A 27,551-nucleotide genomic window follows, 5' to 3' on the forward strand; every position below is an offset into this window, starting at 1 on the left:
TACATTACTTATCCTGTACTGATCCTGAGTTACATCCTGCATTATACTTCAGAGCTGTACTCACTATTCTGCTGGTGGAGTCACTGTGTACATACACTACATTACTTATCATGTACTGATCCTGAGTTACATCCTGTATTATACTCCAGAGCTGCTCTCACTATTCTGCTGGTGGAGTCACTGTGTACATACATTACATTACCTGTACTGATCCTGAGTTATATCCTGTATTATACTCCAGAGCTGCACTCACTATTCTGCTGGTGGAGTCACTGTGTACATACATTACATTACTTATCCTGTACTGATCCTGAGTTATATCCTGTATTATACTCCAGAGCTGCACTCACTATTCTGCTGGTGGAGTCACTGTGTACACACATTACATTACTTATCCTGTACTGATCCGGAGTTATATCCTGTATTATACTCCAGAGCTGCACTCACTATTCTGCTGGTGGAGTCACTGTGTACACACATTACATTACTTATCCTGTACTGATCCGGAGTTATATCCTGTATTATACTCCAGAGCTGCACTCACTACTCTATGGTGGTCACTGTGTGCATACATTACATTACTTATCCTGTACTGATCCTGAGTTACATCCTGTATTATACTCCAGAGCTGCACTCACTATTCTGCTGGTGGAGTCACTGTGTACACACATTACATTACTTATCCTGTACTGATCCTGAGTTATATCCTGTATTATACTCCAGAGCTGCACTCACTATTCTGCAACTATAGAGTCCACTATCTGCACAGAGCTTATTCTGGTGCTTTGAATTCTGGGCAGTGTAGTCTTTACACCAGACACTGTATAGTCATCTAATTTGGGAAAGACCAACTGCCTCCCCCTGCATTATGGGAGCTTAGCTAAGTTGATTGAGGACAAGCTTGCTGACTGTTTCCAATGACAACCAGCAGAATTGTGACTGCAGAGGGGGAGGAATAAACTGCAACATAAATGAAAAACACAACTATGGTTTCCACTGATTTCAAATAGGATTCATTAATCTCAGCTTTCCAAGATTCCTGCACGACACATCGGCTTTGTTATGCAATACGGCGCAGAGCAGGATACGGTGTCTCACTGCAGAACGAGGCAGATATGCCATTCAGGAGTTGGTGAAGCTGTGTGACGCCCGTGCTATAATAGCGGCCATATTGGCTATCACCCAGCTTTCCTGGAAACAGCTCTACATAGAACAGACTTGATGGATCTTCTAGATAAAGTTTTAATAAATAGACATGCACGCGAGGCGATAAGTCGCCAATATGGACGCCGTCTAGTTCACTCTGCAGGCTCTGATCATCAGCAGCTGCAGCAGAATGAAGACTGGAGACATTATAAGTCCGAACCACAGTCCCTTGGTCTGCTCCACCAGTTTTTGACACAGCAGCATCTCAAAGACAAACTTCAGGCTGAGGATGGTGAGGATCCAGAAGAGCCGCAGCACGGCCTGACGCTTCTCCCCGTCCTGGAACAGCCGCACCATCACGATGGCCGTGAAGTAAGTGCTTAGTCCGTCCGCCGCAAAGAACGGGATGAAGACGCTCCACCAGCCCAGGCCGGGTACTAGTCCGTCAACCTTGATGGCCAACAGGATGGTGAAGATCAGCAGGGCCAAGATGTGGATGAAGATTTCAAACTGGGCAAACCCCAGCCACTGGACCAGCTCCCGCAAGGAGAACAGCATGGTGGCGGGCGGGCGGACAGACGGCTTCAGGGTCTCAGGGCACTGGGGTCAATCAGGTTGGGATTCACACTGGTGGACATGCTGAGGACACAGGAATGAAAGGATATCAGTAACTGGAGAGTCCCTGTAAAATACTGTTATGGGGGATGGGTGGGCTCTCTATGGTAGCATTCTTCAGACAGTGTATGGGGTATTATATGGACACTATTATTTGGGCACCATATGGCAGTATCATTAGGGCACAGTATAGCAGTATTATGTAGGCACTGTATGGTTGGTATTATTTCACTATATGGGGCCATTTGGCGGCGTTATTAGCACACCGTAATGTAGGATTAATACTGCACTATATGGTGATGTTACGAGGGCACCGTAGAGCAGTTATATATGAGCAGTGTATGGCGGTATTATATGAGCAGTGTATGGCGGTATTATATGAGCAGTGTATGGTGGTATTATATGAGCAGTGTATGGCGGTATTATATGAGCAGTGTACGGTGGTATTATATGAGCAGTGTATGGCGGTATTATATGAGCAGTGTATGGTGGTATTATATGAGCAATGTATAGTATTATATGAGCAGTGTATGGTAGTATTATATGAGCAGTGTACGGTGGTATTATATGAGCAGTGTACGGTGGTATTATATGAGCAGTGTACGGTGGTATTATATGAGCAGTGTACGGTGGTATTATATGGGCAGTGTGTGGTGGTATTATATGAGCATTGTGTGGTGGTATTATATGAGCAGTGTACGGTGGTATTATATGAGCAGTGTACGGTGGTATTATATGGGCAGTGTACGATGGTATTATATGAGCAGTGTATGGCGGTATTATATGAGCAGTGTATGGTGGTATTATATGAGCAGTGTATGGCGGTATTATATGAGCAGTGTATGGTGGTATTATATGAGCTGTGTATGGTGGTATTATATGAGCTGTGTATGGTGGTATTATATGAGCAGTGTATGGTGGTATTATATGGGCAGTGTGTGGTGGTATTATATGAGCATTGTGTGGTGGTGTTATATGGGCAGTGTATGGTGGTATTATATGAGCAGTGTATGGCGGTATTATATGAGCAGTGTATGGTGGTATTATATGAGCTGTGTATGGTGGTATTATATGAGCAGTGTATGGTGGTATTATATGGGCAGTGTGTGGTGGTATTATATGAGCATTGTGTGGTGGTGTTATATGAGCAGTGTATGGTGGTATTATATGAGCAGTGTATGGTGGTATTATATGGGCAGTGTATGGCGGTATTATATGAGCAGTGTATGGTGGTATTATATGAGCAGTGTATGGTGGTATTATATGAGCAGTCTATGGTAGTATTATATGGGCAGTGTATGGTGGTATTATATGAGCAGTGTATGGTGGTATTATATGAGCAGTGTACGGTGGTATTATATGGGCAGTGTACGGTGGTATTATATGGGCAGTGTACGGTGGTATTATATGAGCAGTGAATGGTGGTATTATATGAGCAGTGTATGGTGGTATTATATGAGCAGTGTATGGCGGTATTATATGAGCAGTGTATGGTGGTATTATATGAGCAGTGTATGGCGGTATTATATGAGCAGTGTATGGTGGTATTATATGGGCAGTGTATGGTGGTATTATATGAGCAGTGTATGGCGGTATTATATGAGGAGTGTATGGTGGTATTATATGAGCAGTGTATGGCGGTATTATATGGGCAGTGTATGGTGGTATTATATGAGCTGTGTATGGTGGTATTATATGGGCAGTGTATGGTGGTATTATATGGGCAGTGTATGGTGGTATTATATGGGCAGTGTATGGTCGTATTATATGAGCAGTGTACGGCGGTATTATATGAGCAGTGTACGGCGGTATTATATGAGCAGTGTACGGCGGTATTATATGAGCAGTGTACGGCGGTATTATATGAGCAGTGTACGGTGGTATTATATGGGCAGTGTATGGTGGTATTATATGGGCAGTGTATGGTGGTATTATATGGGCAGTGTATGGTGGTATTATATGGGCAGTGTATGGTGGTATTATATGGGCAGTGTATGGTGGTATTATATGGGCAGTGTACGGTGGTATTATATGGGCAGTGTACGGTGGTATTATATGGGCAGTGTATGGTGGTGTTATATGAGCAGTGTATGGTGGTATTATATGAGCAGTGTATGGTGGTATTATATGGGCAGTGTATGGTGGTATTATATGAGCAGTGTATGGTGGTGTTATATGAGCAGTGTATGGTGGTATTATATGAGCAGTGTATGGTGGTATTATATGGGCAGTGTATGGTGGTATTATATGAGCAGTGTATGGTGGTATTATATGAGCAGTGTATGGGGGTATTATATGGGCAGTGTATGAGGGTATTATATGAGCAGTGTATGGTGGTATTATATGAGCAGTGTATGGTGGTATTATATGAGCAGTGTATGGTGGTGTTATATGAGCAGTGTATGGTGGTATTATATGAGCAGTGTATGGTGGTATTATATGGGCAGTGTATGGTGGTATTATATGAGCAGTGTATGGTGGTATTATATGAGCACTGTATGGTGGTATTATATGGGCAGTGTATGGTGGTATTATATGAGCAGTGTATGGTGGTATTATATGAGCAATGTATGGTGGTATTATATGGGCAGTGTACGGTGGTATTATATGGGCAGTGTATGGTGGTATTATATGAGCAGTGTGTGGTGGTATTATATGAGCAGTGTATGGGGGTATTATATGGGCAGTGTATGAGGATATTATATGGGCAGTGTACGGTGGTATTATATGAGCAGTGTGTGGTGGTATTATATGAGCAGTGTATGGCGGTATTATATGAGCAGTGTATGGTGGTATTATATGAGCAGTGTACGGTGGTATTATATGGGCAGTGTATGGTGGTATTATATGAGCAGTGTATGGTGGTATTATATGAGCAGTGTACGGTGGTATTATATGAGCAGTGTACGGTGGTATTATATGGGCAGTGTATGGTGGTATTATGTGAGCAGTGTATGGTGGTATTATATGAGCAGTGTATGGTGGTATTATATGGGCAGTGTATGGTGGTATTATATGAGCAGTGTATGGTAGTATTATATGGGCAGTGTATGAGGGTATTATATGGGCAGTGTATGGGGGTATTATATGAGCAGTGTATGGCGGTATTATATGAGCAGTGTATGGTGGTATTATATGAGCAGTGTATGGTGGTATTATATGGGCAGTGTATGGTGGTATTATATGAGCAGTGTGTGGTAGTATTATATGGGCAGTGTATGGCGGTATTATATGGGCAGTGTATGGTGGTATTATATGAGCAGTGTATGGTGGTATTATATGGGCAGTGTATGGCGGTATTATATGAGCGGTGTATGGTGGTGTTATATGAGCGGTGTATGGTGGTGTTATATGAGCAGTGTATGGTGGTATTATATGGGCAGTGTATGGTGGTATTATATGAGCAGTGTATGGTAGTATTATATGAGCAGTGTACGGCGGTATTATATGGGCAGTGTATGAGGGTATTATATGGGCAGTGTATGGGGGTATTATATGAGCAGTGTATGGCGGTATTATATGAGCAGTGTATGGTGGTATTATATGAGCTGTGTATGGTGGTATTATATGAGCTGTGTATGGCGGTATTATATGAGCAGTGTATGGCGGTATTATATGAGCAGTGTATGGTGGTATTATATGAGCAGTGTATGGTAGTATTATATGAGCAGTGTACGGCGGTATTATATGGGCAGTGTATGAGGGTATTATATGGGCAGTGTATGGGGGTATTATATGAGCAGTGTATGGCGGTATTATATGAGCAGTGTATGGTGGTATTATATGAGCTGTGTATGGTGGTATTATATGAGCTGTGTATGGTGTATTATATGGGCAGTGTATGGTGGTATTATATGAACAGTGTACGGTGGTATTATATGGGCAGTGTATGGTGGTATTATATGAGCAGTGTATGGTGGTGTTATATGAGCAGTGTATGGTGGTATTATATGGGCAGTGTATGGTGGTATTATATGGGCTGTATATGTTTGTATACTTACAGGCTCAGGGTTCAGCCTCCATCTTCGGGGGATGGGGGGGGGGGGGATGTTGGGTCTTGTATCTAGTTTTCATTGAGTAGTTTCCAGTAGCAGCCAATCAGATTGCAGGTGTCATCAGTGCTATGTAAATAAGTAACATAAAGTAACAATCTGATTGGTTGTATTGGAAGCCTCCTTCACCCTTGGCCTGTATATAGCTACCCAGCATGCACTTATTCTCCATGTAGTTCGCTGAATGCTGGGACTTGTAGTTCGCTGCAGACACTGTGACAGCAGATCGCACGTATTATAGAAGCAGCGTATAGAGCAGCGATGGGAATGTTACAGGGGACGCGGTCGTTATATTGCCTGTACCGTTATTCTCGTTCTCACCGTGCTCCGGTCCAGTCGCGTCTTCCTCTCTTCTCACTTCCGCCATCACTGCCTCATGACGTCATTAGTCGGCGCGACGTGACGTATGGTGAAGGGGGCGGGGCGAGGCAGCTGTATTCTAAGAATGGAGAAGGGGGACACGCAGGTGACGGGGCTGTAGAAGGTTCCGGGGGGTAACCGCGGGGTGTCGCAGACTATGGGGGGTCAGCTGCAGCTAGTTGTAGTGGGTGTAGAAGTTACGCCCGTGTTATGGGATTGTGGTTGCCATAGAGAATGAATGGGACGTCATGAATTGTATAAATAATGGGGGGGTCAGTGGGACATTAAATTATTGGGTGTTATATCAAATAAATTGGTGTCAAATGATGTACATGGGGGTCAGTAGGTATTGAAGTTTTGAGGGTGTTTTGTTAGAGAACTCTATATAAATGTTAGGGTGTCATAGAGGTAAAATGAATTATGGGGTGTTATAATAATTTGGGAGTTTGTGGGTGTAATTATTAAGGTGTTCCAGAGTATAAATAGTCAGCGGGTATAAATATTGGGGTGTTATGTCCATTGTCCATGTTACTGACACCCCAATAATTACTCTGTCACCAGTTTATACTCTAGAACCCCCTAATAATTACACCCTCAAACCCCCATTTATTTATTGTGACATTCATTTTACTATAACACCCCCATAAGGAATAATATCCTGACCCTGATACCCCAATATTTATAAGTCCAGTCCCATAACACCCGAATAACTTCTACACCCACTTTATTCTATATACCCTTATACCCCTGACCCCCCTATATTTTATACACCCCTATACTTATATCCCTGACCCCCTTTATTCTATACACCCCTATACTTCTACTGTAGGGTTGTATAGAATAAAGGGGGGGTCAGGGGTATAAGTATAGGGGTGTATAAAATATAGGGGGGTCAGGGATATAAGTATAGGGGTGTATAGTATAAAGTGGGGTCAGGGGTATAAGTATAGGGGTGTATAGTATAAAGTGGGGTCAGGGGTATAAGTATAGGGGTGTATAGTATAAAGTGGGGTCAGGGGTATAAGTATAGGGGTGTATAGTATAAAGTGGGGTCAGGGGTATAAGTATAGGGGTGTATAGTATAAAGTGGGGTCAGTGGTATAAGTATAGGGGTGTATAGTATAAAGTGGGGTCAGGGGTATAAGTATAGGGGTGTATAGTATAAAGTGGGGTCAGGGGTATAAGTATAGGGGTGTATAGTATAAAGTGGGGTCAGGGGTATAAGTATAGGGGTGTATAGTATAAAGTGGGGTCAGTGGTATAAGTATAGGGGTATATAGAATAAAGTGGGGTCAGTGGTATAAGTATAGGGGTGTATAGTATAAAGTGGGGTCAGGGGTATAAGTATAGGGGTGTATAGTATAAAGTGGGGTCAGGGGTATAAGTATAGGGGTGTATAGTATAAAGTGGGGTCAGGGGTATAAGTATAGGGGTGTATAGTATAAAGTGGGGTCAGTGGTATAAGTATAGGGGTGTATAGTATAAAGTGGGGTCAGGGGTATAAGTATAGGGGTGTATAGTATAAAGTGGGGTCAGTGGTATAAGTATAGGGGTATATAGAATAAAGTGGGGTCAGGGGTATAAGTATAGGGGTGTATAGTATAAAGTGGGGTCAGGGGTATAAGTATAGGGGTGTATAGAATAAAGGGGGGTCAGTGATATAAGTATAGGGGTATATAGAATAAAGTGGGGTCAGGGGTATAAGTATAGGGGTGTATAGTATAAAGTGGGGTCAGGGGTATAAGTATAGGGGTGTATAGAATAAAGGGGGGTCAGTGATATAAGTATAGGGGTGTATAGAATAAAGTGGGGTCAGTGGTATAAGTATAGGGGTGTATAGTATAAAGTGGGGTCAGGGGTATAAGTATAGGGGTATATAGAATAAAGTGGGGTCAGGGGTATAAGTATAGGGGTGTATAGTATAAAGTGGGGTCAGGGGTATAAGTATAGGGGTGTATAGAATAAAGGGGGGTCAGTGATATAAGTATAGGGGTATATAGAATAAAGTGGGGTCAGGGGTATAAGTATAGGGGTATATAGAATAAAGGGGGGTCAGTGGTATAAGTAGAGGGGTGTATAGTATAAAGTGGGGTCAGGGGTATAAGTAGAGGGGTGTATAGTATAATGTAGAAGTTTGGGGGTGTCTTCGGTTGTTTTATAGTATTCCTTTATTGTTGTTCTCTCCAGACTCCTGAGTCGTCCGACAGAAAGATCCTGATTCTCTATGGGAGTCAGACGGGGACAGCGGAGGACATGGCGGAGCGACTCGGGAGAGAGGCCCGGCGCAGACACTTCACCTGCAGGGTGGACTCTCTAGACAGCTACAGTATTGTAAGTCCCTTCTATGGGGGTGTCACTACTAGGAATCCACTGCAGAGAAAACAGATGGATACCCGCTGCCCCTGGTGGTCGCCTCTATTTGCAGTGGGTGGTGATATTGCTGCCCCCTAGTGCTGAGATGCTGCAGTACATGATGTCCTTGTAATGAAAATCACCTCCCCGTGCACTGACCTCCTGCTGGGCATGTGGTTATAAACAGCCAATCTGAACAAGCAGAGCTGCAGCCTGAACCTCTGATGGGTCAGGAGGTGGATTTCAGACTCCGAAGACAATAAATATTACTTGGAGGTGTTCCTTGGACATTGTATAAGTATTTCTATTCTTGTTCTGTAGGTGAATCTTGTTCATGAACCTCTGGTGATATTTGTCTGCGCTACAACCGGACAAGGTGACCCCCCAGATAACATGAAGGTAAATCTGATGTTCACACAGCGCCTCCTAGTGTTGTGATTGTGAAATGCGGCTGTAAGACTTGTATGTACCAGATCTCTGCGCTGTGGTGCAGCTTCGGCGTTGTCACACATACAGGGAAGACGGCCCGGAGCTGCGGTCACAGACGTCTACCTGTCCAGACCTGTTCTGCAACTTTTTAATATACTTTGCAGTTTAATTCCTAACCCTTTGCAAGATCTCTGCTTGCTGTCACTGAATGATAACACTCTGATTTAAAACCAGAGGCTGAAAACCTGTACAGACCTAATACTTCTCACTGCTGACGGTTTGTAACGATAGTATCCAGACTAGGCAATCCTCCGAGAGCTTAATACCTTAGCAACACAAATCCATCTCCTGTCCTGATCATGTGGGCAGAGTCCTCAGACCATTGTCTAAACTGGATACAATTGTAACAAACCCAAAGCTGTAAGAAGTATTTTAGGTCAGGATGGGTTTTCAGCCTCTGAATGAAAACGAGATTGTTCCCATTCACTGATTGCAAGCAGAGATCTTGAAAATGGTGTGGAATTGAAACACAAAGCATATTAGAAAGTTTCAGAACTTTTCTTTCTACAAGGATGACACTTTACTGGGTCTTCGCTTTCCTTATGTCTTTCCAGAATTTCTGGAGGTTCATCTTCCGCAGGAACCTGCCCCATAATTCCCTGAGTCAGATGGATTACACTGTCCTAGGTCTGGGAGATTCTTCTTATCCAAAGTAAGATGGTGTATAGCAGTGATAGTGACTATCTGTGCTTACCTGTCCCAACCTTCCTGACTGGGGACACGTGCGGCTGATGTCTGGCATGGACGGGGTTAAACACGTTTCTCTACAGTTACATATAATCTGAGTAACTTTCCCATCACTTTGCTTTATCTACCTCCTACTGACATTGAGTGGCATCATGTCTTATACTCTAGTCCCATCCAGAGCTGCATTTGGAATTCTGCTGCCTTGCTGTTACATCTCAGGCTGCGTTCAGAATTCTCCTGCTTTACTGTTAGCTCTCAGGTTTTGCTTTCTTAGGGTATGTGCACGCGCTTAACAAAATGGTGTTGTTTTCAAGGGAAAACAGCCCCTGATTTTCAGCCGTTTTTTAAGCAACTCGCGTTTTTTACGGCCGTTTTTGGAGCTGTTTTTCTATTGAGTCAATAAAAAACGGCTCAAGAAGTGACATTACACTTCTTTTTACGCGCCGCTATTTGAAAATGAGGCGTAAAATATGCTTCCGATTTTTCAGCCGTTTTTCGGGTCGTTTACAGTCCGAAAAACGACTGAAAATAGCCTGTGTGAACATACCTTTAGGCTGTATAGAGCCGTGTTTCTCAACGTTCCGATGTACCCCCCCCTATTACATCAGAGTGCCCTCAAAGCTGTCATACACTGTGCTGTCTATTAAAAGAACGGTACCAGTTCCCCCCCCCCCCTAGAGGACATAGTGCGTACTACCTGGGGTATATGTAGCACAGATTGAGAACTAAAGGTTTAGAGCATGACTGGCTGTGTTGCATTGTGGGAGATGTAGTGTTTCGTTTTGGTTGTCTATATGGGTCATTAGTCGGGTTATTTAATAGGGGTCCCCACCAATTTAAAAAAAAAAAGTGTAGTAATGACTTGTCATTGGATATTATTACCCAGAATTCCATTTTCTCTCCTTCACCAGGTTTAACTTTATTGCAAAAAAACTGCACAAGCGTCTGCTACAGCTCGGAGCCAATCCCATTCAGTCCCCGGCGCTGGGGGACGACCAGCATGATCTGGGGTAACAACCAATCCTGAGTCTTCATGGTGTAGCCTGGTCCTGTGATCCTTGTCTTCGCTGACACTACTGTGCGGGGGAGGGGAGGTGACTATCTTGGTTCTAGGATCACAGACCGGCACTGCAGGGGTTATTGCACCGCACATTGTGGTATGTTATATATTTCTATATACTGTGAGGTTCAGTCGTTTTTCTTATCCCTGTAGCCCCGATGCTGTGGTGGATCCGTGGTTGTATGACCTATGGGATAAGTTCCTCTCCATATATCCTCTTCCTCCTGGTCTCAGCATCATCAGTGACCTCATCACGTGAGCACCAACTTCACAGTTTTTTCCTTCATTGCCGTTTGTTCTTTTATTAGGAAGTCAGTGTTATAATTTCCTCTGTTCCTGCACACAAACCAATATAAATGTGCTGCCTCTTGCCACCACAAGGGGGCGATCTTTATACAGCTTTACATGGCTCCTATCGATGTGTATAGTTTCTATACAGATTGGCCCTCTAGTGGCAGCAGCAGGAAGTTCAGATTTTTACAAAAACTATTCAAAAATATATATAATGGCAGGTTCACTTTGAATATGAACTTTATTAGGGGGCATGAGGTATTATGGCGCCTCGTTCCAGAAAAGAAGTCAGTGTTACATTATATTTCCAGGTTGCCCCCAAAGTTCTCCCTGCGGTTCCTGGATAAACAAGTGACGACATGTAACTCCACAGAGAGAGACGGCAGCGGGGGCGCCCCGACCGAACTGCAGCCGCACCGTGCTCCTCTGGTGACCAACCAACGTGTGACCGCACAGCAGCATTTCCAGGATGTGCGACTTATCGAGTGTGACATCACCGGATCCGGCATTCAGTGAGTTCAGCAGTAAAGCCGAGACGTAATTGTAACCCAGTACTAGGGGAGAGATAGCCGTATCTATCTATCTATCTATCTATCTATCTATCTATCTATCTATCTATCTCATATCTATCTATCTATCTATCTATCTCATATCTATCTATCTATCTCATATCTATCTATCTATCTATCTATCTATCTATCTATCTATCTATCTATCTATCTATCTATCTATCTATCTATCTATCTATCTATCTCATATCTATCTCATATCTATCTATCTCATATCTATCTATCTCATATCTATCTATCTCATATCTATCTATCTCATATCTATCTATCTATCTATCTCATATCTATCTATCTATCTCATATCTATCTATCTATCTATCTATCTATCTATCTATCTATCCCATATCTATCTATCTATCTATCTATCTATCTATCTATCATCTATCTATCTATCTATCTATCTATCTATCTATCTATCTATCTATCTATCTCATATCTATCTATCTATCTATCTATCTATCTATCTATCTATCTATCTATCTATCTATCCCATATCTATCTATCTATCTATCTATCTATCCCATATCTATCTATCTATCTATCTATCTATCTATCTCATATCTATCTATCTATCTATCTATCTATCTATCTATCTATCTATCTATCTATCTATCTATCTATCTATCTATCCCATATCTATCTATCTATCTATCTATCTATCCCATATCTATCTATCTATCTATCTATCTATCTATCATCTATCTATCTATCTATCTATCTATCTATCTATCTATCTATCTATCTATCTATCTATCTCATATCTATCTATCTATCTATCTATCTATCTATCTATCTATCTATCTATCTCATATCTATCTATCATCTATCTCTCTCATATCTCTCTCTCTCATATCTATCTATCTCTCTATCTTCTTCCGTCACACAGATACTATATCTATCTATCTATCTCATATCTCTCTCATATCTATCTATCTATCTATCTTCTTCCGTCACACAGATACTCACCCGGTGATGTAGTGATGATCCAGCCTCAGAATTCCCCTAAGGACGTTCTGGAGTTCTGCTCCCTCCTCGGTCTTGACCCGGACAGTGTCTTTGTCTTGGAGCCCCATGATCCAGGTGAATAGATATTTCGATGACTATATATTTATATTTCTTTCCGCCATCCAATAATCCAGAGAGTCTGACAACCGACTTGTCCATCGTTCCGGCTCCCATAAGGTCTTGTCACCTGGTTATGCAGCAGAATAGGGCGGGGGATGTGTCGCATATTTGCTTTTTAGGGGTCTTAGAGAGCTGGGCGCTGAGCATTGTGGTAGCTGTAATTTTGGTCATATTCGTTGTAGAGTAAGGCACAGTTCACACAGTTTTTGTCAGCGTTTTTCATCTGTGGCCATTGAAGCTAATGCAAGGACCGCAAGCAAAAAACACTGTGAAAAACGCTCGGAAATTAGCGCCGCAGGTTTTTTCTGCCTCCCATTAATTTCAATGGGAAGTCGGAGGCGGAAACCGCGATAAGAAAGCACATGCCGCTTTTTTTTCCCCGCAAGCAGCTAAATGTCGCTTGGGAAAAACGTCTCTGCCTCCCATTGAAATCAATGGGGGATGATTTCGGACATTTTTTGTGCTGATTAAGACTTGGTATTCGTGTCAAAATCAGCGCCAAAAAAAAACTCTGTGTGAACAGGGCCTAATGTATTTTAATTTTTTTTTTATTTAAGCGGGAAATGCTCCGTAAAATTGGAGAATGGAATTAACCCTTCTGGATCTGAGATGTTTTCTTAACGTTTTTCCAGACACCCCAGTTCCCCCGCATCTTCCTCAGCCTTGCTCGGTGCAGCATCTGGTGGAGCGATACCTGGATATCCGCAGTGTTCCCCGACGCTCCTTCTTCCAGCTTCTCTCCTACTTCTCTCCAGACGAGCAGGAAAGAGAGAAGCTGCAGGAATTCAGCTCAGCCGCTGGTCAGGAGGAGCTGTATACATACTGCAACCGGCCCCGGCGGACCACCCTGGAGGTGACCTCTCATATTTAACCACTTTGTACACCGCAATGTTGTAAACACTGCCTGCAGCCACCACTAGGGGGAGCTTACTACATGTGCAGTTAGCTCTTAAGCTCCCCCTACAGGTGACTGCAGGCAGACAGAATTTCTCAGCCGTATTATATACAATATGTTGGATATCGTCTCAGCCCGATGTAACACAACGGGGGGGGACAGTGTATTATTAACCCCTGGCTGCGTTATTAACCCATTACATCCCATTAGTACTCTACACCCCATTGTTTTCAATAGTAAAGCCGGAATTGCATGACACATTCGCAGTTTGTGGGGAAACCCTTTTTTGTTCCTGCCAGGTTCTCCTTGATTTTCCTCATACAACTCCGAGCATCCCCGCAGACTATCTCCTGGAACTTATTCCTCGCATCCGTCCCCGAGCGTTCTCCATTGCCTCATCCATGCAGGTAAGAGCACCGGAGCGGGCAGCGAAATGTCAGTGACCTTTGTATTATGATTTCAGAAAATCTAACTACACCCCCCCCCCCCCTCGCAATTTTGTTAAGGCGCACCCCAACAAACTGCAGATCCTGATGGCCGTGGTACAGTACAAAACAAGGCTGCACGAGGCCCGCCGAGGTCTGTGCTCTTCGTGGCTGGCATCCATCAGCCCGCAGGATGGTAATTATTTTGCTGCCATCTTAAAGGCATAACCTTCCTTCTACCCTTTTAAAGGGGAACTCCACTTTGAAAAGTGAAACGACACTTTAAACTGTTGCGTCGTTCCCTCGTACAGGTAAACGGGTCCCATTATGGGTTAAAAAGGGGAGTCTAAAGTTCCCCAGTGACCCAGACACCCCGCTGGTGATGGTGGGACCAGGGACCGGAGTTGCTCCATTCCATTCAGCCATACAGGAGAGGGCGGCACTTAGTAAACCAGGTACGTGAAGCTGCTAATTCCCTACAATGGTGACCCCTGCTGGAGAAAACTGATATGACATCTGGTTCTCTTTTGCTTTAGGGAACAATTTGTTTTTTGGCTGCAGAGGAAAATGGAAAGATTTCTATTATGAGGAGGAGTGGGAGGATCTGGAGAAGAGGGGGCTCCTCAGGTTATTCACAGCTTTTAGTCAGGATCAGGTCTGTGTCCTGGATTATAACATTTTGTGGTATTCGGGAGATTATAATCTTTACAATATGTGATTTTGTAATTGGTCGGTGCTTGTACAGCTGGTCATAGAGACATCAATAGTATTGGCTTATATAGTCCTGAACGGGATTCAGGTTTAGGAATATATTAGGAGGTTTTGGTTCTTGAAATTTCCTTACATAACAATAGAGATTCACCAAAGTCTGATCAGTAGGGATCGATCCGGAGCTTGTGCAAGTGCGGTCAGACACCCCAGAGATCTTATGGCACCCAAGACAAACATGCCAAAGTGCACCCCTTATACTGTAAACTATAGTGCCACCCCAGTGCCCCTGTGAGAACCAGCCCAGCCCCCCCCCATGTGTTCCAACCACAATCCCCTCTAAGAATACCCGCTGTATTGCCCCCATAAGTAATAGCCACAGTCCCTCCAGAAGTACTACCTACAATGCCCCCAACGAAAGCCATGCCACAAGTATATGCTGCTGCTCCCAGCTCTGCACTGTTCAGTCACTGAAGTAGCCACTAGTGGGCGCTCACATGTAACTTTCCGACCTTCGAAAAAGAGAACGAGGCTGCTGTCAATGGACGGCACTTCTTTTAATATTTTGTGTCTCGGTAATGGACGTTTTCTTATTTTGCAGGAGGATAAAATTTACGTTCAGCATCGGATAAAGGAGAATGGCGCGTATCTGTGGGAGATAATCTGTAATAAACAAGCCTACTGCTACCTAGCGGGGTAATGAGACTTCCTGGGGCCCCCACCGACCGCTGGGACAATGGGGCTCCGTGCACCCCTCAGCCTATAGCTTGGAGATCGGACCTTTGAGCTAATGTTGACCACTCCGCATAGAATAGGCCCCCTTGTTCTAGTGACTTGTGAGGGTCCCAGCTCATGATCTTTTTGTTTTTTATTTCCATATCATTTCATTTGGTTGTCTGACATCTTTGATTTTTTTCCTGTTTTTGTCCATAGAAATGCAAAATCAATGCCAACCCAGGTGAGCGATGCCTTAAAATCCGTCTTCCAATCTGAAGGTCAGATGTCCGCTCCGGAGGCTGAGCAGTACCTGGTCATGTTGGAGAAATGCGGACGCTTCCAGAGTGAAACCTGGTCATAAACGAACACCCGAGAGGTGGACCCCCGGAGCCGGTGACCCGGAGCCTTATGACTCATACCTCATCCCAAGCACTGGACGGGCGATTGTGACCCTAAGAAAAAGATCAGGACCCTGGCCCTACTTACATCCTGCTGAAAGGGCGCAATGGCCGGACCACTCTTTGCTAAATTTGGGGGGTCACAGGATATTTATCGTGCTCGTGTCCTCGCTTTTCTGATAAGATCATAATCGCAGGGTGTCATTTATTATTGCACAGGTAGACTGGTATAGCAGCCTCTTCACACTGGATTATTATGTTGTTTCTTCTGACAGGAGATGGTGAGGGTTTGGGAGCTGAGACCCCTTCTACTCCCTCTGGCTTCACTTGGGGGAGACACGGTCAGGCCATTATAGTAGAGGCAAGACAGCGGTGGGGGATCTCAACGCTCCAAACCCTCTGCTTCCCTTCACACAGCCCTAAACCTAAATGATAACATTCTGCTACCTGCAGCCACCACTAGAGGGAGCTTACTGAACACAATTCCCATTAAACTCAAATGCATATGAAGTGAGCCCCCCCTAGTGGTGGCTGCAGGCACACAGAATTTTATCATTTAACTCTATGGCCATGCAGGGGATTTGGAGCTCTATTTCAGAAAAACAATGCTCCGACCCTATATATATATTTTAAGAATGTTGGACCTACAAAAACAAAATGGTGTATAAAAGTGATTTTCTGTAAGTATTGGGACCACTGAACTATGTGCATATATATATATAATATTAAACTACTTTATTATTTCCAAGTTACTACTACTTTATCTCCAGTGTGTACAATTAGGTCTGTGGAATTGTTTGACGTCCCCTCTGAAATTGGTGGCGTTCGTTGATAATTTAAAATCATGGCAAATATGGACCAATAGGGTGGATTTAATCTGCCCTATACTATTGTACATCTGCTCATTTTCCCCTATATAGTTTCACAGGACTTTGATATTGATGGCCTATCAATAACAGATTGGTGGTGGTCCGACCCCTGGCACTCCCACCAATCAGCCGTGTCCCCTTTATTGTTTACCAAGAACAGCGCCATACATTTGGTAGTGGTTGTGCCTGGTATTGCAGCTCCGTCCTATTCACTTGAATGACAGCGTGCTGCAGTACCAGGCACTGCCACGGTCAAATGTACGGCGCTGTGCTTTGTAAACAATGAAGGGGACACACGGCGGCTCCTTGAGTGGTGGTAACGGGAGGCGGATGAATCATTGATATTACAGTCCCGGAAAACCATCTTGTGTAAGGCAAGGTAAGTATTTCTGCTATTTGGCCGTCTGAATCCAGATCTTATTACAGGTGAGATCCGGCTCTGGCTTGACACACCTGGTTCAGTCTCACTGCAGATAAAACATGTTCCTACCTGGTAAAGAGACACTAAACCTGCAGTCTATCTTATCTGCGTGGTCTGTGGAGGTGAATACAGTCTATTGTCCTCTGTTATCAGCCAATTCAGGCTATGGTGAGGCTGGCTGTAGTATTTAGATGTGTCACAGGTAGTCCGGAAAAGTTCATACCCCCCTTTATGTCACATATCTCCAGCGGTGGGGACCGAAGTGTGAGTGATGTTTTGTCCGTGGGTCTATAACGTTAGGAGTAGTGCTCCTTAAAGCGACAGCGCACACATCGGAAGATACACAAAAATTGCACTTTATGCAATAAAAATTGTTAGGATTTGCCGCCCCCATTTGAATGGGATTTTTTTTTTAAATCCCTTCGTCTTCAATAAAACATCTAAACGCAGATAACCCCACCCAATAACGTGCTCCATTGCTATTGAGGTCAATAATTGGGGGTACCTGCAGTGGACCGCCTTCTACTGAGATCCCCCGGGTGATTGACATTCAGGGTCGTCCTCCAATGGACATGTCCCTACTTCCTGCCCGCACGGTTTCAGGCTCTTATCTCAGGTTTTGTTCCCTGCAGCTATTGGCTGGACCCGGTGATAAATCTGGACAGACCAGTTCCTCCAGTCTGAGGAGTGCAGAGCTGGGTCTGTGCTCGGCTACACTCCATGAAGGTGCTACATGAAAACGGAGCTCCAGCTCCAGGAGAGACGTGTGTTCTGGCAACAGGTAAGGGTGGACATAAGATGTCGTCTTATATAGAGGTCAATTTAAAGCGAAGGAGGGGGAGGGGGGGTAGTATAAAACAACGCTTTTCCAAATGTCTTCATGTTTAGTTATGCCATGTTGGGGGATGGGGGCTTAGCCAGACCCTCAACGATTGATTTCTGGGGATCGGGGGGGGAGACATCTAGTATGAGATATGGGGGTTAGTGTTAAGCAGAAACCCCCTATTAGTTATTTCTGTTTCTGGAAAGCTGGCAACCGTTCTGATCGACACTACAGCTCCAAACACACAACTTTACACTATATTCTGGGAACACGCCTCCATTACTGCTCCCACAGGGGTTGTCGCCCAGCTTTTCTAGAGTCCTGAATGGTAAATTGGTGTAGTTATCCAGCGAGATGGGGGTAGAGGGGGTCTATCAAAGGATAATGGGGAATATTGCCTTTCAGGAGTCTGGGAAAGCTGGATAACTGAAAAATATTTGGGAGGCCTAGACATATCGGGTGTTGCCCAGCTTTCTTAGAAGCAGATATTGATAAACAGCTGAAAAAATGTCAATAAGATCAATTAAGATATTTTCACTCTTGTATGCAGCTTCCTAATCATGAAGATCCAGGCAAGATTCCTAGAAGGAGCCTCATCGTTCTAAGGGATGGATGAACCACCGGCTACGTGTGGAGAGCAGTTAACAGTAGAGGAACCTAGATCTTCGAGATCTTTTATTCTTCCTAGATCTTCACCACCTCCTGCTAGATCTTCACCTCCTCTGAAATCTCCTCCTTCTAGATCTTCTCCTCTTCCTCCTAGATCTTCCCCTCTTCCTCCTCGATCTTCACCACCTCCTCCTAGATCTCCTCCTCCTAGATCTTCACCTCCTTCTCTGAAATCTCCTCCTTCTAGATCTTCTCCTCTTCCTCCTAGATCTTCTCCTCTTCCTCCTAGATCTTCACCACCTCCTCCTCCTCCTACTAGATCTCCTCCTCCTAAATCTCCACCTCCTCCTCGATCTTCACCACCTCCTCCTCCTAGATCTTCACCTCCTTCTCTGAAATCTCCTCCTTCTAGATCTTCTCTTCCTCCTAGATCTTCTCTTCCTCCTAGATCTTCTCCTCTTCCTCCTCGATCTTCCCCTCTTCCTCCTCGATCTTCACCACCTCCTCCTTCTAGATCTTCTCCTCTTCCTCCTAGATCTTCACCACCTCCTCCTCCTAGATCTCCTCGCTCTTCACCACCTCCTCCTAGATCTCCTCGATCTTCACCACCTCCTCCTCCTGCTAGATCTTCACCTCCTTCTCTGAAATATCCTCCTAGATCTTCTCCTCCTAGATATTCTCCTACTCCTAGATTTTCTCCTCCTCCTAGATTTTCTCCTCCTCCTCCTAGATTTTCTCCTCCTCCTCCTAGATTTTCTCCTCCTCCTCCTAGATTTTCTCCTCCTCCTCCTCCTAGATTTTCTCCTCCTCCTCTTAGATTTTCTCCTCCTCCTCCTAGATTTTCTCCTCCTCCTCCTAGATTTTCTCCTCCTCCTCCTAGATTTTCTCCTCCTCCTCCTAGATTTTCTCCTCCTCCTCCTAGATTTTCTCCTCCTCCTCCTAGATTTTCTCCTCCTCCTCCTAGATTTTCTCCTCCTCCTCCTAGATTTTCTCCTCCTCCTCCTAGATTTTCTCCTCCTCCTCCTAGATCTTCTCCTAGATTTTCTCCTCCTAGGTCTTCTTCTCCTAGATCTCCTCCTTCTCCTCCTAGATTTCCTCCTCCTCCTAGATCTCCTCCTCCTCCTCCTAGATCTTCTCCTAGATCTCCTCCTCCTTCTCCTCCTCCTAGATCTCCTTCCCCTCCTCCTAGATCTTCTCCTCCTCCTCGATCTCCACCTAGATATCCTCCGAGATCTTCTCCTCGAGACTTTGCTAATATGACTAGACCTGTAGTGACCTGCGGTGATATCCATGGTGCCGAACTAAGCAAGAAAACAGCAGATCAAAGCTCAGAGCTTGTACGAAACCTACATAATGTAGGTTATCTTCCTGCTAGAACTTCTCCTGATGGACCACAGAATATAAATGATCCAGAACTTTTTAATCCTTGTAAAATAGACGTAGATGCTCTAACAAGTGTTGAGCCTTGCCTCACCTACCATAGTATGGACTTGTGTGTAACCATCACTGAAGATACATGCAGGGAATTGAGAGCAGAAGAGGATCCAAGTCTTGGTGACCATGCTCAATGTGTCCTACAGGATTCTCATGGAAGTTCTCAGCCAATAGACCATCATGGGGTTGACTTACTTTTTGGTTTGCAAATAACACCCTTTGGTTCTGATGGATCTCATGTTGGAGATAATGAAGAACATGAGAAAAACTTGGAAGTAAATGAGGCAAAGGAGCTGGTAGAGTCCTCCAAACCTCTTCTAGAGGAGGACCATGAGCAGGAGTGTCCAATATGCACTGAGCTATACGATACCACCAAGCACAAGCAATCCTTACTCAACTGCAACCATGTCTTTTGTGACAACTGTATCAAGACGATGGTCAACACAGCCAATCGTGCCAACCTCTGCCGGGTGACGTGCCCAATCTGTCGGCAGACAACACCCATGTTGGAATGGGAGGTCCGTAAGATGCAGGACCAGATGATGGAAAGTGGTGGGGTCTGCATTCAGCAGGACTATGAGCCACCCCAGCCGCTGGTCAGAAGACCTGGACTATGTGGAGCTCTGGAATACAGATTCCACAAACGTTTCCGGACTGGGCGTCTTTTTCCGCCCTGCATCCGGAATCCGCACAGGTTAATGAACGGGTTGACCAGGCTGGAGCATCGCTGCCGCTGCTTGTATCTTGTTGCTTTGGCGTTCTTGCTCTTTGCTGAGTTTTTCTGCTTTACCTTCCTTTTTATGCCTATTCTCGTGTTCATTTTAATGATTGTTTTGGGCAAGTGAGACAATAGAGACCCAACGTAAATAGTTTTCTACTGGTATCTGATATTACCCGGTTTTTACACCGTGCTGCCGGATGGACCTTGTGTATCTCAGAGCTTCAATGTATTGTTATAGCAATAAAACCTTCTGTGACCACTTCTGTACCCATAGCTACATGTAATCGAATGGTGGTCACCCAGACAGGAAGTGAAGTGGTTGCTAGGCAACCTAAACTACCCCAGCCTGCATAGTACACCAAGGAGAGCTGCAAGAAGACAAATAAACATAGATTCTATAGAGGTGTGCTATACGGATTATACTCTGTGTATGCAGTCACTGAGGAGGAGTTCTCCTTTAAATCAAACTAATAAGCTTATCGGGTAGAAAGTATTTGGTTGATAAGCTATCAGCATTATGTCACTACATTACCCAAGGTCACCCCGGCCACACAGCTCATTCACAGTAGACTAAAACACTAGTTCTATCTTAATATAAGATTCTCAGTATTATATAGCATTGCTTATGTAGGACTATTGCTCTATGTTATCAGCCACCACAGACTAGAGAGAGAGATTCTTGGTGCTACACGCCCCAATAAGTTTACTTGATATGTCAGTAGAGGACATTGCCATATGTGGATTGACAATAATATGCCATATATTCCTCCAAATGCAGGTCTAAGGCACAGGAGAGGCTGTAGACTGTGTTCTGTGCAGCAGCACGCAGCATGTCACAGGCATTGTGCAAACTGCAGCTCATTACTGGGAGGAGCAGAGATGATTGGCTGGCAATAGCCTTACATTACAGGAAGAAGCCTGGAGGAGATTTAGTGGTAACCGCAGAATACACAGAGCTAAGAAGAGTTGTGGTTGTCACCCAGTACGCTCATTGTCAAGTGGCCTTAAAAACCAAGCATAAGCAAGAATAATATAAATATTTAAGTGGATTCATCTTTTATTCATATTTAGGATTCATATGTGGTTACAGAACAACGGCATTTTCCAATCAAGTAATATAGGTAAGAGGGGGTGTGGCTGTGACAACTTCTCATTGCATGCAAATTAAAAAGAAGAATGGTGGTCACCATTATTACATGTAATAATGTAACTATAGTGTGAGATTGGTGGATCTCTTAAATACCTGATCAAAGAGTACAAACAATGCACAGGTGATACCAGAATTAACTAATAAAGACATTAGGAAGTAGTGCATTTTGGGTGGAGTTACCCTTTAAGGACTAAAATTTTAAAGGGAATGTCCATCACATGGGTCTTTTTGGAGGATCGCTCAGTGAATCTATACAAGGGCAGAAAATATTTCTACAAAATGTATTTTAAAAAGGTGTGGCCAGTAGATGGGGCGGGACTTAGGGTCAATAATACACAAACATTTTTTTTTGTGAGCAGATACGTTTACATATGAACCAGTAGATGAGATCTTGTAATTATTGTCTTCCATCCAACTTCCATCTTCATCACGCCGGGGTGTGTCTTAGCGGGATGATGAAAAACTTTTCCTAAATAATATATAATAATGTCATAAAAAAGATTGTTGGAATTAAAATGTAAATATAACAAAAGCAAAACCCTAAGTATTTACTGTATTGAGTCCACTTTGCATTTAGATTACAAGACACAAAAATTTTACCAAAATTTTCTATCTAAAAAGATTCTTGTAAGCGGGAAAATACAGAATATAATTTTGCAATGAAGATGAGGGGCGGGGTGGTCATCTGTCTCACCCCGCCAGGCTTTGCGTTGTCCAGTTGTGATATAGTAGGATCCAATGTGTTGGTCTATAGAGGCCATGTCAAGGCTGTAGTCGATCACACCAGTTGATAGACTGTTTTACCTCATTGCTGAGGATATGGGCTGGGCCGGGATGTTGGGTCAATGTCTGGGGACAATCCATCCCGTTGTAGGACTTAAGTCACCCAAATACCCTAAAATAACACTTACCTAGAAGGATCAAAAGCCAATACAATAAACCCACTGCCTAGACATGACTTACCTCAAGTAGCTCATGAGTCTTCCCACCAGTGTCTTCCTCTTTCGAGGGTGTGATCCACAATTGTGGCATGCAGACCCCTTGGTCTTACCCCTTTGAACAGTTCTGTCGATATGGACCTCCATGGTGCCCGGGGTTGGTAGGACATTCTTCTCAGACTCCATGACCTCCACGCTCACCCACTGACAAGTATGGCATTGAGTGATATCAGCATCCAAACCGAAAGGGGCAAACAGAGTTATACTGCCACACATAGGACAAGATGGAATGGAAGGGTCGATGAAGTTCAAGATGTCCGATTCTTCCATCTCCTCTTCTATAGTCTCAAAATAGGGCACCCTGGTGTTGATGGGCAAGACCTGGATGCCATCCTTTCCGAAGACATCATTAAACACTCGGCAGATTGGGCATGAGATACTGTAGGCATTGTCCAACCCTAATCTTTCTAAGCAGCCTTCACAAAATGTGTGTAGGCACACGGGCAAGATACGAGGCTTCAGGGGTCCGTAGGGTCTGTAGTCCTCCAGACATACTGTACAACGCAGGACATCTGGGGATGTATCTCCTTCAACCTCCAATGACATTGTGCCGATGAAGTCAATGGAGACCAAAGCTTATATCTGATGGGCAGTCACCACATCATCAATGGAGAGATCTTCTACCGATCAGTGTAAAGTATGGTGGATGTTCAAGTAGAATAGCTATGGACTATCTAGAGATGGACCACCATAATAGTCCTCTCACTCAGGGATGTACGGTCCTCTCCTCTCTCCCTGATGTTCCTGCTCCTCCGGTCTCGGTGGCACTTCTGGGGTTGCGGAGTCCTTCTCCAGATCTTCCATGGTTACTGATCATTAACAATGTAACGGGAGATCACATGTCATTGTATTAGTTTCAATACAAATTAACCCCATGCTGGAAAAGCTACTGGAAGCGTCTGTTGTATAATCCCTCCATTATATGTCTGACTAGATGAATATTATATCATGTATATGGGACGAGAGCTGCATGAAGCACACCTGTTACCATCCTGACGCCAGTGCAACTACTACCCCCATCATGTAATGAACTTTATAATATAATAATCTCTGTGGACAGTGTGCTGCAGTGTGTATCTAAGCCTATCATGTGCGATACTGTGTGCTGAACAGATGTATCTGAGCCTCTCATATGTGATCCTGTCTGCTGAGCCACTGTACACGCTGTATCTAAGCCTATCATGTGTGATACTGTCTGCTGAGCTGTTGTATCTAATCCTATCATGTGTGATACGTCTGCTGAGCTGTTGTATCTAATCCTATCATGTGTGATACTGTCTGCTGAGTTGTGTATCTAATCCTATCATGTGTGATACTGTCTGCTGAGCCGATGTATCTAATCCTATCATATGATACTGTCTGCTGAGCTGGTGTATCTAATCCTATCATGTGTGATACTGTCTGAGCTGGTGTATCTAATCCTATCATGTGCGATACTGTCTGCTGAGCCGATGTATCTAATCCTATCATATGATACTGTCTGCTGAGCTGGTGTATTTAATCCTATCATGTGTGATACTGTCTGCTGAGCCGATGTATCTAATCCTATCATGTGTGATACTGTCTGCTGAGCTGTGTATCTAATGCTATCATGTGTGATACTGTCTGCTGAGCCTCTGTATCTAATCCTATCATGTGTGATACTGTCTGCTGAGCTGTGTATCTAATCCTATCATGTGTGATACTGTCTGCTGAGCTGTGTATCTAATCCTATCATGTGTGATACTGTCTGCTGAGCTGTGTATCTAATCCTATCATGTGTGATACTGTCTGCTGAGCCGATGTATCTAATCCTATCATGTGTGATACTGTCTGCTGAGCCGATGTATCTAATCCTATCATGTGTGATAATGTCTGCTGAGCTGGTGTATCTAATCCTATAATGTGTGATACTGTCTGCTGAGCCACTGTATCTAATCCTATCATGTGTGATACTGTGTGCCGAGCTGTGTATCTAATCCGATCATGTGTGATACTGTCTGCTGAGCCGATGTATCTAATCCTATCATATGATACTGCCTGCTGAGCTGGTGTATCTAATCCTATCATGTGTGATACTGTCTGCTGAGCTGTGTATCTAATCCTATCATGTGATACTGTCTGCTTAACCGGTGTATCTAATCTTATGTGTGATACTGTCTGCTGAGCTATGTATCTAATCCTATCATCTGTGATACTGACTGCTGAGCTGTGTATCTAATCCTATCATGTGATACTCTCTGCTTAACCGGTGTATCTAATCTTATGTGTGATACTGTCTGCTGAGCCAGTGTATCTAAGACTCCTTTTTTGTTTGCTGAGCTGTGTATCTAATCCTATCATGTGTGATACTGTCTGCTGAGCCGATGTATCTAATCCTATCATGTGTGATACTGTCTGCTTAACCGGTGTATCTAATCTTAGGTGTGATACTGTCTGCTGAGCCAGTGTATCTAAGCTCATCATGTATGATACTGTCTGCTTAACCGGTGTATCTAATCTTATCATGTGTGATACTGTCAGCTTAGCCGGTGTATCTAAGCTCATCATGTGTGATGCCGTCTCTCAGGACTATTTTCCTTATCAAAATACATTTGACTCTGAGGTTGATAATAAAGGAAGCTGTGATATTTACACACATTATAACTGAGCTCCACATTGCTGGGTGCAGGGTGCAGGGTGCTGGGTGCAGCAGGGACTGTGCCATGAAGTTCAGTTGGATTCATTAGGGAGGCGGAGCCACATGACAGACAGGGGATTTGACCAATGGGCCGATACTTCAGGATAATCTATAAACGAAGGAGCTCGGGTAGAAAAGGGGGCGGGGCTATGAGATTTCAGCGTCTAAGAAGGAGCTGTCTAATTGGAGGTTCTGTCATGTCCATATCAACCAATCAGAGTTACATTTTTATTTTCTATACTGCATTGAGAGAATGAGACATGGATTGTGATTGGTTGCTATGGACTACAAGGTGATTTTAGACTGAGGCCTGGACAGCAGAGAAGTGACTGGAGAGGTAAATAGAGGAGAAGTAACAGGTGACTAGTGCTGAGTGTTTACTCACATGGGGAAAGTGCTTGTAAAAATTCCAGTTTCCTGAATGGCTGGACTGTATAACTGACCCATACAGCAAAGATTTACCTCAGACGAGCGCCAACATTTTGTCATTGGAAATTCCTGAATTATGTGACTGGAAAATGTAAGTACAACTTAATGTACCAACCGACATGGGGAACATTACACACCAAGGAAATGTTTTTCTATGTAAATGGTTATAAGTACAGAGTGCCCCCATAACGAGAGCCAACGAACCCCCATCACCAGCGGAGTGCCCCCATAACGAGAGCCAACGAACCTCCATTACCAGTGCCAGCGGAGTGCCCCCCTATACAATACTGCCAGCCGAGTGCCCCCCCTATACAATACTGCCAGCCGAGTGCCCCCCCTATACAATACTGCCAGCCGAGTGCCCCCCCTATACAATACTGCCAGCTTAGAAGGAAAGGAAGGTTGGATCCAGCATTCGTGGAAATAAAAGGAATCTTTTTCCAAGTTTTAATTATTCTTGTTAAAAAATAAGAGGTTCGATAGCATGTATAATATCTTGCAATGATAGGAGTAATGGTAGGTAGCCTACGCGTTTCAGACGGTATCTCCGTCCTTATTCATGGCTAGGATGAGAACTCTGACTATGCATGCTGGGTTTAAATGTGTTTGACCACAGGTGTGTGTTTAATTAATTGCGTTTCAGGGGTGCCTGGTGTTGGAACGCAGTCTTTGACCCGCCTCCCACATTGACCGGCTCCTGGGCTAATGAGCTGAATAATCCGAGAATGGTAAGTATCTTTTAAATTGTTTGTATATCTATCAAAACATTTGTGACATGTGTGTATCCACGTAGTATGTTGACATTCTTGGATAAACAGATGTATAAAAAAGCCATGGTCTAAAAACGCATTGTTAGAATTTATAATGCATTGAGTCAGATTGTGTGTGAATAGTGGTTGAGTGAGAAATGTAGAAAAAGAAGAACTAGGTTTTTTCTTCACAAATGTCGTGAAGATGAATTGATAAAGATTCATGGTTAGGCTGTTAAAAAGCTTATGTGTCCTGAGAGATACATATAGCTGGTTAAAATCGTATTAAATTGGAAATTTGAGGGTAGTGATGTATTTATGCTTGATAAGTACAGTTTATCTTCTGCTTATATTTTTTTCTTTTCATTATAGAACGTTTTTTTTGTGAAAAAAGGCAAATGAATATGGCATACTGTCATAGAAATTGTAATGATATATTGTGATAGACATGGAATTGTCCATATAAAATGGACAGTATTTTTTGTCTGAATTTATTTTTTTTTTTCGTTCAGACCGGTTATTCTGTGGTTAATAATAATGCATGATCTCTCTTTTTAAATTAAGACCTTCTGGTACTCTGGTTTTTAAACGAAAAATCCAAAATGCTTCTCTTTGTAGCATTTTTTCTTTTCTATTTCCACCTCTTTTGGATTTATGAATTTTTTCGATTGCGTAGCATCGGAATGAGTTTATTGTTCTTTTATGATGGAGTATAAAGTGTCTTGCCGCATTTGATATATTTTGGATGTTAGAATTTCTTATGTAGCTTAAATGTTCAAGAATGCGGATTTTTAGTTTGC

The 27,551-nt window shown here is 43.6% G+C and overlaps 5 protein-coding genes across 11 annotated transcripts in view; 3 read left to right on the top strand and 2 right to left on the bottom strand.

The window, feature by feature from the left end:
* Positions 1–1,224: 1,224 nt before the first annotated feature.
* On the bottom strand, positions 1,225–6,316 carry TMEM203 (transmembrane protein 203). 3 transcript variants are annotated; one of them, XM_075834848.1, is made up of 2 exons: positions 6,135–6,316; positions 1,225–1,785 (listed from the first exon to the last, which is right to left on the bottom strand). In XM_075834848.1, the coding sequence occupies exon 2, from the start codon at positions 1,702–1,704 to the stop codon at positions 1,294–1,296; it is 411 nt and encodes a 136-aa protein (XP_075690963.1). In that variant the 5' UTR covers positions 1,705–1,785; positions 6,135–6,316; the 3' UTR covers positions 1,225–1,293. The 3 variants fall into 3 exon arrangements, with proteins under 3 accessions (XP_075690963.1, XP_075690962.1, XP_075690964.1); XM_075834847.1 differs by having other exon boundaries at positions 6,117–6,316; XM_075834849.1 differs by lacking the exon at positions 6,135–6,316 and adding an exon at positions 5,763–6,083.
* NDOR1 (NADPH dependent diflavin oxidoreductase 1) lies at positions 6,101–16,637 on the top strand. Its single transcript, XM_075834846.1, has 15 exons — positions 6,101–6,279; positions 8,361–8,504; positions 8,847–8,924; positions 9,569–9,666; positions 10,613–10,711; positions 10,915–11,016; positions 11,364–11,564; positions 12,580–12,701; positions 13,379–13,599; positions 13,941–14,048; positions 14,148–14,262; positions 14,378–14,521; positions 14,603–14,721; positions 15,376–15,470; positions 15,708–16,637. The coding sequence occupies exons 1-15, from the start codon at positions 6,220–6,222 to the stop codon at positions 15,850–15,852; spliced, it is 1,851 nt and encodes a 616-aa protein (XP_075690961.1). The 5' UTR covers positions 6,101–6,219; the 3' UTR covers positions 15,853–16,637.
* A 343-nt stretch (positions 16,638–16,980) lies between these two features.
* Positions 16,981–22,349, top strand: LOC142659098 (uncharacterized). The gene is made up of 2 exons (XM_075834851.1): positions 16,981–17,960; positions 18,553–22,349. Exon 2 carries the CDS (start codon positions 18,611–18,613, stop codon positions 20,888–20,890), a length of 2,280 nt encoding a protein of 759 aa, XP_075690966.1. The 5' UTR covers positions 16,981–17,960; positions 18,553–18,610; the 3' UTR covers positions 20,891–22,349.
* LOC142659099 (tripartite motif-containing protein 2-like) lies at positions 21,818–25,660 on the bottom strand. 2 transcript variants are annotated; one of them, XR_012850265.1, is made up of 2 exons: positions 25,533–25,660; positions 21,818–22,385 (listed from the first exon to the last, which is right to left on the bottom strand). XR_012850265.1 is itself a non-coding variant. In XM_075834852.1 (2 exons), the coding sequence occupies exons 1-2, from the start codon at positions 23,458–23,460 to the stop codon at positions 22,361–22,363; spliced, it is 606 nt and encodes a 201-aa protein (XP_075690967.1). In that variant the 5' UTR covers positions 23,461–23,727; the 3' UTR covers positions 21,818–22,360. The 2 variants fall into 2 exon arrangements, 1 of the variants encoding a protein (XP_075690967.1); XM_075834852.1 differs by lacking the exon at positions 25,533–25,660 and adding an exon at positions 22,880–23,727.
* Positions 25,661–25,789: 129 nt separating this feature from the next.
* Positions 25,790–27,551, top strand: part of RNF224 (ring finger protein 224) — a 145,977-nt gene continuing 144,215 nt past the window's right edge. For 2 of the 4 annotated variants that reach the window (XR_012850266.1, XM_075834855.1), the window contains exons 1-2: positions 25,790–26,093; positions 26,646–26,730. The gene's annotated coding sequence lies outside the window, so the exon portion shown is untranslated. The remainder of the gene's footprint in view (positions 26,094–26,645; positions 26,731–27,551) is intronic. The other 2 variants (XM_075834856.1, XM_075834857.1) reach the window with 2 other exon arrangements.

Source organism: Rhinoderma darwinii, chromosome 8, assembly GCF_050947455.1.
Source record: "Rhinoderma darwinii isolate aRhiDar2 chromosome 8, aRhiDar2.hap1, whole genome shotgun sequence".
Classification (NCBI taxonomy): domain Eukaryota; kingdom Metazoa; phylum Chordata; class Amphibia; order Anura; family Rhinodermatidae; genus Rhinoderma; species Rhinoderma darwinii.

Bases quoted from the DNA above. Each gene is read 5' to 3' on its own strand.
- LOC142659098 (XM_075834851.1), top strand. From the start codon at position 18,611: ATGGATGAACCACCGGCTACGTGTGGAGAGCAGTTAACAGTAGAGGAA.
- TMEM203 (XM_075834848.1), bottom strand. From the start codon at position 1,704: ATGCTGTTCTCCTTGCGGGAGCTGGTCCAGTGGCTGGGGTTTGCCCAG.
- NDOR1 (XM_075834846.1), top strand. From the start codon at position 6,220: ATGGTGAAGGGGGCGGGGCGAGGCAGCTGTATTCTAAGAATGGAGAAG. The intron at 8,505-8,846 runs GTAAGTCCCTTC...CTTGTTCTGTAG, and splicing joins CTCTAGACAGCTACAGTATT to GTGAATCTTGTTCATGAACC. The intron at 10,712-10,914 runs GTAACAACCAAT...TTATCCCTGTAG, and splicing joins GACGACCAGCATGATCTGGG to CCCCGATGCTGTGGTGGATC.
- LOC142659099 (XM_075834852.1), bottom strand. From the start codon at position 23,460: ATGTCATTGGAGGTTGAAGGAGATACATCCCCAGATGTCCTGCGTTGT. The intron at 22,386-22,879 runs GTAAGTCATGTC...TATATTATTTAG, and splicing joins AGACTCATGAGCTACTTGAG to GAAAAGTTTTTCATCATCCC.